Source organism: Natator depressus, chromosome 6, assembly GCF_965152275.1.
Source record: "Natator depressus isolate rNatDep1 chromosome 6, rNatDep2.hap1, whole genome shotgun sequence".
Taxonomy (NCBI): domain Eukaryota; kingdom Metazoa; phylum Chordata; order Testudines; family Cheloniidae; genus Natator; species Natator depressus.
Window position 1 is genome coordinate 41,257,981 of NC_134239.1, and position 15,030 is coordinate 41,273,010.

General features: G+C 42.9%; 1 protein-coding gene across 13 annotated transcripts in view; it reads left to right on the forward strand.

The window, feature by feature from the left end:
- Window positions 1-2,849: 2,849 nt before the first annotated feature.
- The window catches only part of PAX6 (paired box 6), a 31,640-nt gene continuing 19,459 nt past the window's right edge, over window positions 2,850-15,030 (forward strand). For 2 of the 13 annotated variants that reach the window (XM_074955132.1, XM_074955128.1), the window contains exons 1-3: window positions 8,064-8,337; window positions 11,209-11,351; window positions 14,995-15,030. The exon at window positions 14,995-15,030 is cut by the window's right edge and continues 41 nt beyond it. Coding sequence is in view for 5 of the 13 variants with exons in the window: in XM_074955124.1 (XP_074811225.1) it covers window positions 11,339-11,351 (13 nt within the window). In the remaining 8 variants the exon portion in view is untranslated. Of the gene's footprint in view, window positions 2,997-8,059; window positions 8,338-10,906; window positions 11,106-11,130; window positions 11,352-14,994 lie in introns of those variants that run through there. The other 11 variants (XM_074955127.1, XM_074955131.1, XM_074955133.1 and 8 more) reach the window with 10 other exon arrangements.

Below are 15,030 nucleotides of genomic sequence, written 5' to 3' on the forward strand. Positions count from 1 at the left end.
TTTAGCTCTAAAAAGGCAAATAGAGCAACGCTCTGGTGTTGGCTAGGGGACTGTTTGTCTGCCTATATGGAGGGCCTGGCCAAGCAGACTTGGCTTCACGCCTGATCAGTTTCTGGAGAGCTGCGCAGTTTGGAGAGAAGGGAAGGCAGCACCTGGCCCTGCTTTAGGAGCCATCTCCTTTTATTGACAGCCAGATAAGCAGGCGGGAGCCGTGGTGTTTCCAGTGCTTCCTTCAAGAACCCTGCTGGGTTGCAGGGATCCGGCGTCCCTTAATAGCAACGACTCCAAACAATCACTGAAACACCTTCCTGACAGCCCGCTCCCAGCCTCGCCTTTCAACCAGAGCAGCATTAGCCACTCGCTACCTTGCAGAAGAAGGACGCTTGCCCCTCTGCCCGGTGGAAAGGTGAGCAAACAGACGAAGGAGCGAAGGTGGAGCCTTCCAAATAAAAAGTACATTGTTTGTTAACGTTCACCAAAAGCCTTCAGATGCAGAGCGACATTTGGCACGGTCGAGAACAGCAGATTGGTGAATGTTCCCCCCGCCGCCTCCCACACGCGCATCCTATAAATGTTGTCCCAACACTTAGCATGCGACCACTCATTTTCCAGGGTGTTCGCTCAGCTTAGCACAACAGTGAGCAAATCCTTGTGCCAGTGCATAGGAAGGGAAAGAGGCTTCACAATTCCTAACTCCGAAACAGTTGTAAATGTCATCCAGATATTGGCTTTTGGAAAACAAGGACGGTCAATCAGCAAAGAAACCTAATTCAAACTGGCAAAAAAACAAAACAAAACAGAAAACCCTGCCTAGCCCAGGGATAAGTCTCTATATTGTGACCAATATACCGATATCCTTGTTCCAATGAGGTAGACCCGATGCAGGAACATATTCTTCAAAACTAGTCACTGAAAACCGATTACAAACATACTGTCCACAGGTCAAATATACCTAATATTCTGTTAGGTCGAGAGGGAGTTTAATGAAGAGAATGTGGGTGCTCTATAATAAAAAAAAATCCCTTTCCAAGACAACCTCCAATTTAACTGGAACTCTCAGACAAATCAAAGACAGAATGCAGGTTCATGAAACATTTAAATTCAGTTCAATAAAACTATCGACTAGGGTGTACCTCTTGTCTGATAAATTATTTACCTCGACAAGTGTGTGCAAATAATGGTCTCTCTGTCTTTAATGGGACAGAATGCAGATAAGAGAAAACCCTAGTGGGATAAGTACAAATAAGGCTCTGTGGGTAACTAAGGAGCATTTTTATCCTTTCTCCAGGATTTCAAGTAAAATAGGTGGTGAGGTCATCTACAAAAGCTATTTTAATAAGACGAGTATTGATTACTGTAGTTTCTCCAATAGCCAGTTGATGGCAAGAGAAAATGTCCAACACTGTGACATGTAGAACAAGTCAATTTCACCTTTACCCACACATTTTAATACATTTAAATATTTAGGGTAAGAAAAGAACCACACCTGTATTCTGTAGAAGTAATCGTTCACCATTTCCCAGTCCCTGATAATGAAGTTAGACATTGTGTTTGTCACACAAACACTAAACAGTACGATCTCTGTTCTGTCAAAAAGTTTAAGAATTACATCACAGCTGATTTAGCCGTTTGAACCTAGTTTTAAAAAGACGAACTGAAAGGTAGATGTATATAGCAAGCAGCTCCTGCTAGTAAAAGTTCTCGAAGAACGATTGGTATATCTTACAAACCTTTGGAAGAAATCGATCTCCCTTCTCTGTCCTTCTCACCTGAGTGTGAAACATAGAGCATTTATGATCTAATTTTTAAAAATTCACGGAGAAAGTAAAAACTCAACATGAATTTCTTGTTTTAAAATAGTGAACATGTGTTGGCATCCAGTTTGCTAACAAACCAACCCATTTTTGACTTAACTTTACAGACGTATTTTAGAAACGTTCTGCTGCGTAGTAAGAATTGTTTGGATATAGGAGTGTATAATCTTATTCCGACACTGCAATAATCCAGGCAGCCAACCACAAGTAAAAATTTTATTTTCTACCTGACTGGACCTATTCAGTAAACAGAACCCGAGAAGCAATATAGCATCAATGTCTTTTGTATTGATAACTGGGTGACTGGATATTTTATGATCTATGCAACGCGAGCAAGTAGGGTCAATCCGAAAGCAAAGTTACCTTTACATTTGGGCTGCCTCGCTCTACCTACTAGTTCACAAGAGTCTGACAGTTGGCACCACAGCTTCTGCTTTGAAACAGGCTGTATCATAATTAAAACAAACCCAGGTGGAAGGTTTGTGCCTGCAACAAGAAGGCAAGCGTCCCTCTTTGAGAAAGATGGGGGGTGGGGGGGAGGAGGATGGGCGCAGTAACCATATAAAATTAGAAGGTGCTAAAAGGTGAGACAATCCGAAACGACGGGGAAAGGGTGCAGAAGGTTGAACTTGCATATTGGAAAGTCTGGCCACGCTTTTCCAGCTAGCTTTTCTCTCCGTAACGTCTCTACACCACTGCTACTAAAGACAGCTGCATGAACCCACCTAAATGGTACTTTACAGTGTAATATATATAATGTAATATTTGCCTTGCAATCTGGAAATGTAAGGATAAACAAATGTGACTGGTAGGCGTTGACATTTCCATAGAATAACAGTTCCTTAAAATACTCACTGGATTTAGGAGGAGCATACAGTGGAAGAAACATTTTAGGCCCTATATGCTCGTGTTATCTAAAATTTCTTATTAGCTGAGCTCTAACTACTGTCCTCCGTGACGTCACCGCGGCAGCCCAGCCAATGAGGGAGGCGCTGGCGTTGATATTAAGGGAAAGTTAGTGCAAAGCAAGACACCCTCTTTTTTACTGTCATTGACATTTAAACTGTGTGGCAGATTCTTATGTAGAAATTGGCGATCAAACCTGCCAGTTATCTACTATCGGCAATTTAATAGTGTGGGAATCGGCAGGTCAGGTTCATCTGTCTGCACTCTCTGTAACAGGTAACATTTTATGCTCCTTTTATACATTCATTTCCAGTGCCACCGGTTTGCTCTTAAAATAATAATCCGACCCTCTATCTTGCTGAATTCTTTGCCTGTTTTTGATGTGAGCTGTGTTTGTGTTCATCTGATTGTCTTAGAAATGGGCCGAGTATAGGAACTTCTTTAAAGCTTTGCTATTCTCTGGTGCGAGGATCTTTACAATACACCAGTGTCTATCAGCTGGCCTGAGCAGGAAGTCTAACATATCTGGGGTGAGGACTTCTGCAAGTATTAATTGCTGCTTGAAAACATGGTCACTTCTAGCACAATTCAATTATTCGTATAGGTTTTATCATATATATCTTATATATATATACACTTTTTCTCACCTTCTGTGTATATACATTCCAAATACCCTATACAACAGGTGGGGGGGAAGTATCTTGTTTGATAGCTTCAGCTTGAACAATTAGCTCGGCTGTTTGGAAGCAGCGGACAGAATCAGTGTGAAAGTTTCCACCGTTTGGAAAGTGTAGATACTTGAACTGCCGAACGGTATAAATATTTGATTCGGTTCTCAGAGCTCAGGCAGAAATGAAAGAATGCGTTTCACATAGTTTGGTCGCATTTTAAATCCCCGGACCGTGTGATCTGAGCTTTACTTAGGAAGACCTAATAATTAACGATTTCCACTGAGGTAGAACGAGGGGGATTCAAGTTACACAGAGCTCCGTCACACCCTGCTCTCCCAGCGAGGCACGAAGGCAGGCTGTGGTCAAAGCGAAGGGAATCTGCCGCACAATCCGCAGCGAGGGGGGACATTGGCGAGCTTGATAAGTTACAGTGTACGGTGAAGTAAACCTTGAAACCTTAGAAATTGCTGACTGATTCTCAACCCCACCGGCGTCCTGTGCCGTGCCTGCGCATTGGAATGTATTTCATGCACTTTCCAAGCAGGTATGGGAGATACGTACAACCTTACTCGGCCAGGCTATGGATATACATGCTTGTATACACGTGCGTACACACATGCATACAAAAAGACACCTGGCTACTTCATTCCACATCCAATGAGCGAACACGGGACGTTTTTAAAGTTTCAGCATAGAAAAAAAAAAGTTTTCCCACTACTGCTGTAAGTGAACTGAAAGATTTTGGTTTGGGTTTTGGTTTTTTTTTGGGGGGGGGGGCGGGGGGAAGGAAGGGGAGATTAAAGGTTCAGCAGCATTTTCAACCCCACACACTGAAGCGCAGTTGTATTTGGAAATGCGAGCTAAAAGTGGTGTAGCTGGAGGCGGGAAGGAGGGGGGGAACTAGGTTGCACATTTTAAATGTTTCGTCTTTTTGCCGTGGCGTCTAGTTCCCTTGCTTTATAGTTTCGAGATCTGATTGGTAACTGTCTCTGAGGTTTAGCCACTTTGTTTATAATGAATTCGGGAGTTCACAGAAATTCTGCAGAATATCTGCATGGAAACATACCCTAATCTCACAAGCAGGATCTTGCCTTGATAACTTCAGCTGCGTATATTAAATAGGGGTGATAGAGAAGGGGGGGGGACCCTCTACTATAGAAAAGTGCAGTGTATTATAGTGATCATTCTTCTGTTAAAAAAAACCACAAATGTAAACCCGGAAACACAGTTTACCTACCCTCCCTCTTTCCCTAATATTCCTTAAAGTACTTTAGCAAGAAGGTTCACGATAATCCCTCACTCTAATACACCGGTAAATGGACATTCTCCTTCAGTAATAAATCAAACACCATCCATCTCAGATCCTCCTCCCTAATTAGAGATGTTTATTGGAGATTGTGTTTATCCAGCTGTCATGCCGAGAAAAAGCTGTGACATAATTACCTCTGACCAGATAGTCCTTTATATGCATATCTCATTGACATATAATGCAATCGGCTTGCATTAAAATTGACAAGATCAAATGTTGATTTTACCAGGTGAAATAATATTTCTGATTATTACATTAATAGAAATTCATCTTTCAGAAGGTCCAGATTCTAGTAAAGGATCGTGAAATTAAAACTTTTAGTCATTAATTTAATGATGACATCAAATAATGGTGCGGGCGAAGAAATATGGGAAGTTACTGTAATAAATAAAAACTACTTATTTTTTTAAAAGCTAATTAATCTCCAATTAAATAAAATACTTTATATCAACCAAAGACATATCTATACCATTTTCATATTGCCACCGATTCCACAGATTTACGTTTTGCTTCTAATCCAAAAGGCTAATCTATATCTACAACCAATTGTCTTGACTTTGATCTCTATTTAAGATTAATAAAGTCACTTTTAAAATGTGCATCTGACTGCCGGGAATAAGATCTTGATTCATTTAGTTCCCTAGTATTGCCAGCATGTGTGTAGCCATCTGTGTGTGTCACTGTTAGGCAGTGATGATAAGCTAAGAATTACTCTGTAATTGAAAATATATTTTTGGGGAAAACTGGTTTTACAAATATCAAGAGTGTAGGCTTTTGATCCTTTCTGCTGCTTGTGTTCTCCAGTCGCTAATAAAACTCACATTGAGCTCCTTAGTGACTTGATGAACAGGCAGATTAACTGTTACGGGGGGTTTTGAACAGCTTGTCCCAATCAATAGCATTTAAAAAGCCCGTCAGGATGCGCTTAGGTTTTTTTTTAATAGGCTTTTCTAGCAAGTCCGTTTGCACGATATTTTTCACATATAGAATCAAAGGCTATCCCGTATGGAAACATGTGTGTTCGTCTTCCAGCTTCAGAGACTGCAGAATGACTTCGTTAGAGTCCAGAAATACGTTTTTATTCTTGCACACAAAGCTGTGCTTTATGCAAAAGACCAATGTAAACGAGGTTAAATCGATTCCAAACTTTTTGCAGATTGTTTATAAACTAGAAAAGCTCCACTTAACTCAACGTCCTGTGCATTATAGGTTTCAAACACTGTTCCTATATATACAAATAGGCATTGGGTGTCCCGAAGGCAGAAGCACTGTAGTCTAACACGTCAGGATTTGTGTATCTCTTCAGTTTTAGACTGAACTGGACAAGAGGACTTTAAGCATTTTTCTGGGTATTAAAAAAGGTAGTTTGCAACCCAGATATTAATACAACAAGACGATACAGGAGTACCTAACTCAGCAATTCCTGCTCCTAACGCTTAGCAATCGACTAAAAAAGGAGCAAAATACTAGTTCTTAACACAAATCAATAGATACGCCTCATATCATGGGATCATGTAAAACAATGACCAATTATTTTCGTCAAATTTCTGTTTACCTTTCCAGAGAAAATAAATTGTCTTACCTTGTTTTGGTTAATGGACGTGAAAGCAAAAAGATCACAGGACAAAACATGAAAATGACTAATTACAATAGTAATTGTGGAGGTATTTTAAACCATATTCTCAAACCATGGTTGAGTCCATGCTCCGAACAACTGGAATCAGCGGGCATGTATGCTGTTTACTCTACTAACGCAAAAGTGGGTTATTTTATCCGAAACATATTTGGTGGTTAAAGGTGTCTTTTAAAAAGCTCTAACTTTGGTGGGAAATGGGGGGGGCGGGGGGAAGGGAGTAACGCAAAACCTGGACCGCAAAATTCCTTGGATCAGTGTTTTATTTTAGTTTTGCCCCGTCGATCATTAACAAAATTAACAGAACGTTTTTTGAAAAGTCACATCTGCCGGTACTAGAAACGGGAGACAATATACCTAAACTGTCCCAAATCAGCCACCTCGGAGCTGTCCGGGACTGCTAACCCTCTGGAAAGGGTAAGTGTGTGCTGAGAGATCCATTTGGTAACAACGAGGTGCCTTTGCTGGGGAAATCTCTCTGAATCCTGCGTCCGGCGGTTCTGAGTGCTGGACGGATCTAGGTAACCTGCTTGCCTTCAACGCAACCCGCTAGACTCCCTTCAGATATTTTTGCCCTGGACAAGAGAGATTGTGGGTGAATCTCAACGTTTTCCTCAGCTTTTCTCGACCCCTAAAGCAAACTGCTACTAATCGGTAATCACCACAAAGCTACAAAGAACCACTCGTCACCCTGATATGGAACATTGATGGCCATTCCTACCAATGGTTCATCGATTCGCATTTTCCTTGCTGGATTGGGGGGGAGGGGGAAGTAACAACAAAAAACTGCTTGGATTAAAGATCAAGTGCAAACCAGATGCTTTGCATACTGCCCCGTTTCGTGCCTAGCCGATAGGAAGCGTTTGCTTTTGTCAACCCTTCCTGGACTGGAAAAAAAAAATGCCCCTTCTTAAAACCTGAACAACTCGAGGCGCGTTTACAGGCAGCTGGAGTTAAAATGGCGTCCTTAGAGTTGTGCCTCAACTTTGCGGGGACTTCCTTGTCTTTACATTTTAGAGCAGGTACATTTCAGATAATCCTGGCGTGCCACGGTGAGTCAAAAGGGAGCAGGGTTTCCTCGCCAGGGCTGCCTGCGAGCGGTGCAGTCCCTGCAGGGGAAGGCGCTCAGGGCAGGAGTGGCTCTAAATTGGACATTCTTGGGACTGGCACACACAGACTAACTCTCTCTCCTCCTCCTCCTCTCGCTGGCTCACATACCGGCCAGCGCACACACACACACACATATACACACACGTTCTCTCTCCCCCACTTTCTCTCTCTCTCTCTCTGATCCTTTCTCTCTTTTCTTTCTTCCAACTTTTTTTTGGCGGGGGAGGGGGGTCGCTTCTGAGGCTCCTTTCCCCCATGTCCTGCTAAATCAGTAGCAGTGTGGCTGTTTCTCAAGACCTCCTCCACCGCCCCCACCTCCACTCAGCCCCAGAATGACGTCAGTTTCCCTCCCCTCATGATTTTGGTTTTGGAAGGGGGGGGTTAAAAGTTTCTTTGGGAGGGGATACAAAGTCCTCTGCGCCTTAGGGGAAAATAGCAACAAGATTACGGCTTCTTTATTCTGGAGACGAAGCCTAAGAAGGTGCTAATCCAAAGGATGGCTAATTGAGAAGTTGTAAAAATGATATTTGCCTGCAGTTCCGGACAAAGTTTTTTTTTTTCCTTCCCTCCGGCCCCCCACCCCCCTTAATACCCGGTGGACGAGAGTTTTAAAAAAAATCCTTGGTTAGAGAGAGAGAGAGAGAGAGAAGCGAGGAGTCGGCGGACTTCACTCCAGAAAAGGACTAGATCCCAGCTTTTAAAATCCCCTTTGGAGCCTCCCAGAGTTGTCGCTCTTACAAACAGAAGCCCACTTCTCCTCCCTGCAGAATGCGAGCGGAGGGGACTCGCGGCTTGGGAGAGCAATAGCCACCGGGACTGGGCTCTTTTCGGGACAATTTGCCAAGTTGTCTCGCAAGCAGCAGCGCCCTGGGGAAGGAGACAAGCAGGACACTGGTTTGTATTTTCTTTTTAATTTCCCTTGTGCCTCTTGCAAAGATCGCCTTTGTGCACTTTAAATCAGGTTTAACCACACAGAGAGGAGTGTCCTATACGTGGCGCCTTCTTAACGGCTTCCTATTCTGATGGCTTGAGAAGGGGTTTTTTGGGGGGGAGGGGGAAGATACAGAGAACGTCAAGTGTTGAGAGTTTTCTACAATGTGGTCAGTAATTGTACATGAATTACCCCGCCCTCGGTCTTAGAGCTGGGCACACCTGAGTGCCAGTTTTGGGCAAGCACCTTTGCTAAATAGATTCAACCCAGTTACTAAGATTCTATTGCTCCTACCTTACCTTCCAAGGAGATCGTATGGACACGAAATATGCTCTCCTTTCCATCACTATAGTCGGCTCCGTTTTTATGTATATGCATGACTAGGAAAAAATGCAGATTGACTTAGGCCTGAACTATTGCAACTGCATGCCAATGACTTGGCCAGGCAAACGGTGCATTTCCAAGAGCAGCACAGATCTCCTTTCTTCCATCATCTTACATGTCCTGTGTTATTTACTGGCGTTGCTGTGTTGGATGAAACTCCCAAAAGAGTTGGAACTGGGTGAGGGGTGGGGAATCCCCCAGACTGGTGTCTGCAGAAGAGTTTTTCCAGGCTCCCTGATTGCAGAACTGAAGGCAGATCTCCCTTCCCCTTTACACTGTGAGCCAAAGTAAAAAGGTTTGCTCAGCTAAATCCAGAATTCAAGGAGGAGACCTAGGAGAAACTCCTTTAAACCGCTGCCTTCCAAAAAATACACATTAGAGATAATAAGCATCAAGGCAAATTGGCATAAGAGGAAAGGGGGGAGGAAAAAACCCAGAGGAAAAGCCAGTAGTCTCTTAAGAGCCCATTTTGTGCTATTAGGAGCGGTGGCAGCTTCTCTGCAGGACTGGAGATGACAGTGCATGACGGCCGGGCAGCCCATTATCCAGCTCCTATTGAGGCGTCCTTTCACTCACATGCAAACTCCTTGGCAGAGTCGTTTGTCTCCTCATTGTACTTTATTTAAGAATGCAATGGTTGTCAGGGCTCTTATTCAATTTCAAGATACTTTATTGATGAGCTTTGACTTTTAGCACTTTTCACATGTCAAGAGAAGTCAAGTGTATGCGGCTACGACTTCATTTTATGCTTTGCGCGTCCATGCTCTCCACTTTTCCTCATCGAAGCTCGGATTTTTTCCCTTGTCCCCCTTTCCCCCCCCCCTTTTTTTTGTGATGACTGTTCCCCCCCTCCTTCTCGGACCACTCGCCATAAACGATCGGGACACCCTGAGCTCAGACTGGTGCTCCCAGTGTAACCTTAAATGCATGCGCTGAGGGGTTGCTTTAGAGTTTACTGAGGTGTGTCTTAATAGTCCGGCATTCAACAAATGTACTTGTGGTGTGTGGTCAGAGCAGCAAAGTCATTTACTTACTTTCCCCCTTGATTTTCTGGCAGCTACTCAAGGGGCGCTGCCTTTGCAAAACAAAAACAAAACAGAAAACACCAACACCTCAGTGGAAAAGGGAACAAAGCTGGGTGCAATGCACATCTCTAGCACTGCAGCTCTCTCTCTCTCACATACACACACACACACACACACAAACACACATCATTGGGGATATTTCCACACATACCCCCATGGTGTCTTAAAAAAACCCAGGTCTTAGTCAACAAATGGCACGTGGAAGTTTGTGAGTGTTTGGTAAAGGACTCTTCAGGGCCTTTCATAAGAGCCCTCAATACACAAAGTAAATTGTGTATTTGCTCTGCACTTTCCAGGCTGGGAAGAGCCTTCCCTCTCCATCACTTTTGCAGAAAGAAAGAAATGGTGGGGGGGGGGACTGTAAAACTTGGATAGCTCTAGGCAATTCACAGTTTACAAAGCCCCTGTCTCCCAAATATTTATGTCTTTACCATTTGAATGTTATTTTTTTCTTATCTCTATTGTCTGATGGGAGCTAACTGTTTAAATGCAAATTGATCTCTTTTTTTCAGCCCTCCCTCGCACTCGCGCGCGCGCACACACACACACACACACACACACACACACACACACACACACTTCAGTCTCCCCCCAAAACACAAAAAACCTAGGTCTTATTGGAAAGCAATGTGCTCTTTTTTTTCCAAGACACATTATTTATTTACTGCAGTCCCTAATTTGAATGGGGGGAAGGGGAGTAGAGTGTATGTTTTAGCTGGGAAAAGGCCCGGGGGTGGTGGAGATAAAGTCCGGACAGCTCCAATGGCTTTCAGACGCTATTTGGAACATTTTTTCCCCAACACCAACACTGTCCAAACGACAACACTGCAGATAAAGTGACTGCTCACTAATAATCCGCCCAGCGCCTCTGAGCGCAGGGATGATAGAAGGGAAGAGGAAAAATCTATGCGAGGAGCAAAAAACAAGTGCATTCATATTCAAACAAATGGGCCAATTGAACCAGCCACTGTGACTGAGCATCCAATCGGCAGCTGGGAGCAATGGCGTTGCTTTGCATAAAGCAATATTTTGTGTGGGAGAGAGCAGAGCATTTGCATGTGTGGAGTGATTAGTGGGTTTGAAAAGCGAGCCCTGGCTCAGCCTCATTTCCCGCTCTGGTTAAGGCGCAGGGAGGAAGTGTTTTGCTGGAAGATGATGACAGAGGTCAGGCTTTGCTAATGGGCCAGTGAAGAGCAGTGGAGGCGAGGCAGAGACCAGGCACACATACATTAATACACTTGAACCATCACCAATCAGCATAGGTGTGCTCTGTCTCTCTCTCTCTACTCCACTCACACACTCTTTATCTCTCACTCTCCAGTCACTGACAGCCCATTTTATTGTCAATCTCTGTCTCCTTCCCAGGAATTCAAGATCACACAACCAGCAGCTTCAGTGGAGAAAAACTATTTTACTGGCAACTCTTTTTAAAGCACCATCATTTCAAATCAGTGCGCTCTTAAACTATTGACAGGAGCTTTGACAACAAGACAGGATGCCTCATAAAGGTGAGTCTGCTCATTTCTTCTCCCCACTTCTCCCTTCATTTCATTTTAATATTTAGACAGCTCTCTCTCTCTCTCCCATCCCCGACTTGCATTCCGGGAGAGCTTCCCGGGGAACTTTCCAGTCCCGAAGCTCACAAACTTTCTGCTTTCACTTAAGCCCATGTCCTCTGGAAAAGCTAAAGCATCTGACTTGGAAATCAAGCCAACATGAGCAGCAGCAGCAGCTCCAATGTATTTGCTGGACAGAGCGATCACAAATGGCTTGTGTTGCCGTTCAGAGCACCCCCACTTGCCAAAGCCAGGGCTGGGGAAAATGTGTTCTGATCCCTGGCTAATCTTTGTACACACGCGCTCACACACCCGAAATATACCTTGCTCCAGACCCTTCCCTATGCTCCTTTCTGTTGCTGTTGTTATGTCTATTACGAAAGGGAAGTGTCTCCTCGGCTATCCTCACCAGTTGTTTTCTGGGGGGTAGCCGGGCGGATCCAAGATCCGTGTCCTTTGCTTTGTGCTTCCCACAGCCAGTGTCATGGGGAGGGGGGGAAAGTCTTATTTAGGGAACACTCGCCTATAATTGTAATGCTTACTCACCACCAGAACAGAGTAGAAGGGGGAGAGAGAGAGGGAGAAAGAAAGGGAGAGAGAGCGAGAAAAGGAGACCGAGAGAGGTGGGGGGAAAAAGTCACATTCTAGGCCAAGTCAATTCTCAGTAGTTGTATCCGGGAAGCTCTGAGTAGAGCTGAAGGATTGTCAGTTTCAATCAAGCAGCCGGGAGATCTCACCGAACTTGTCCATAATACCAAGAAGAACTTTCCAACTTACAGATCACATGAGGCAAACAGTCAGCAAAGTCCAGTCTGAAAAGCCCCTAGTGCCAATGGTCTCTCGGAGATCCGAGTCTCTTTAATATTTGGCTTTTCTCAGAAGAGTGCTATTAGCATTCTCTTACCATCAACCTGCGATCAATATATCTTTTCAACAAGTTTCTGGCCGGGGAAATCATTTTTTTTAAGGAACACGATTTTTAAATATTTTTAATTGTTTTAATTTAATCTCCTTTATTCTGCAAGAACCGCTTACTTTCCCTTTGTAATCCAGGAGGGTCTCGGATACCCAAAACAGTAAAGTAATTTTTAAAAGTTACAAACTCTTCGCCGTGCATAAGATTTGATTAATAAGCGCAACAATAAACTTGATTCTTCTCCTTTCACAAGTGCAACTGGAAAAACTGGATTTGAATTTAACCTTGCAGCGCTTTGTAGTTGCGTGTTAAATCGACTCGTAGACCATTAATAATTTCTAGAAAGTTTTAAAACAAAGTTTCCTGAATGATTAAATGTACCTGGCAGATGCTTTTTGGGGGGGTAAAAAAGCCCCACAATATAATGGATGAGAGAAGTGCCTCCATCGTATCCATCTTTATAGACATAAAATAATAATTGTGGTCTTTGACAATACATTTTATAGCTGGTGACCTTTACAAATGTCTAAACGCAAATTGATTCATTTTAATCTTCGTCTTTTTCGACGTGTGAATGTAAAATTTTGTCATCTTAATAGCTAATTATGTTTTCAGTGGGGGGGGATTCTAAACACAATCAGATTATATCAGGATTTTGAGATTAAAAAAGGACTTGCAGATTAGGCCTGGCCTACTGAGTTTGATTCCTAGGACACGGAGAATTTAATTCAATTCATGACTTTAAAGCTAACTGTATTCTGATTTATAAATGCCTAGTTGTCGATCTACATATCCACCCTTATAAAATCCAGCAAGAACAAGTTATGCTATGGGAAAGCGATTTTATTATCAGACTGCTTCCGGGTGCTGTTTGACTTTTCTTGTTTTTGTTTTGCTAAATGTTGCTGGTTACTTAGGTAATTAGCGAGTTTCCAAGGAAAATGCAGAATCGCATCTCGCTTTCCTCCAGTCTCCTTAGTGAAGTACTTGACTACCCTGTTCCTGTGGTATAAAATGTATTTTGAAAAAAATCCCTCTACTCTCTATTATCATTTCTAGGATACGTGCAGGCAGAACTCTGGTTGGAAGTATAACAATAGCATTCTGAATTTCTTCTTTAACCCCGTATTCTCCATGCTTATGAGTTGTGCATTAAATATGTGAGCAAATTCTGTCTGAGGAACTGGATTTTCTGTTCGGTGAATGTATATGCAGACGTGTTTAGTGTATTAAAGGGATGGTTTCACGTTCAGTTAAGCCAAAGGAGATATTGCCACGTCTCCATTGAAGTACAGTGCAGCTTGCTCTGTTGCTAATCAGGTAGTTCTCCAAAGAGCAGTAAATATTTACCAGTTGAAGTCTTCACGCTGCGAGAAAGTACTTGTTTGATGTTTATTTTTATGGATTTAAGATGACTAAAAGCTATTTAATAAATTATACCATGGCTAGTCCTGAATAGGGAAACGTGCCTCTTTGAATTCTCCATCATATGCAGGAAGAGTAAAATTAATATTCATTATAGGCGCAAAAGAAAGAGAATGAGTATTTTTAGGTTTAAAAAAAAGGGGAGAGAAAATGAAGGCTGCGACTATTTCATTATTTTACCTCCTCTTTTTTCCCCGCAAACCTCTTGAATAGGCTCTTTATTGTAATTGTCTCTCCCCAATTGAGCACCCCACTGAGCTGTTGTATCTTTTTACAACCCCTAACAACTCACACCAGTAACACAATTACCTCCAGATATTTATAACGAGAAATTACTTTTCCATTTTCAGCCGCAAGGGTTTAAACTCAATAAATAAACGACCATCTAAATAAATACATGGAAAAAGGCGATTGGGGTTGTCCAGGCGCTGGGTCAAGGCACAGGCACTAATGAAGGGAGTAAGGGCTTGTTTCTCTGCTCTTTGTAAGTTGGAGGGTTGTTGGTACGTTTAGTTGGGAAGCTGTGCTGCCGGTTAAGGAGACTGGGTTTCTGCACTCTGGGTTTGGGTAGAGGAGCAGAATGGAAGCCATTGTTCACATTCTGTAGGCTTTGTTTAACAGTTCTCACCCCCTCCTGTTCTTACTTTTTAAAGCACTGAGGCGAGGTAGACAGCGTGTGTCACAGTACAGTGAAAAAGGGGAAGATCTAAAGACCAAAAAAAGAAGTTAATCACAATAAGGGGAGTTTTGGGGAGCTATTTGGGGTGGGGGAGTTGTTAGTGCCACTAAAAAAAACCAACAACCCATAGCCTTACTCCGACCACGTCAAACCGTACTTGTTTTAAATAGAGCAACTTCAAAGATGCAGCGTTCCAAAGTGTAAAAAGGATCTAAACAAGCCTCGTGTAGAAGAGTACACGCAAAAATATCCAGATTCTGATAAAAAATCCTATCACTACCTCTAGCACTAAAAAGAGCACAGACCCACGCCGCTCCCTTCCTTAAATAACACAGGTTCTGTGTGTAAATACAGGCACGAAAAGTGTCAGAGTCCAGAACTATTTAGACTGGAATGGGAGCTACAATCTACTAGTACTTCTGAAGGCTTAAAACTTTGATTATTATTTTTGTAAGTGTTTCAAATCTCAGCCCTCCAGCCCCGTGCTGCATCCTACTGTGAGGTTGCGCTGTGATATAGCATACATTAAAAAGTATATTTCCACCCCATTAATATACTTTTTTGCTTTATCCTAGAGGGAAGACTTTAACTAGTGACACGCAGATGTGTGA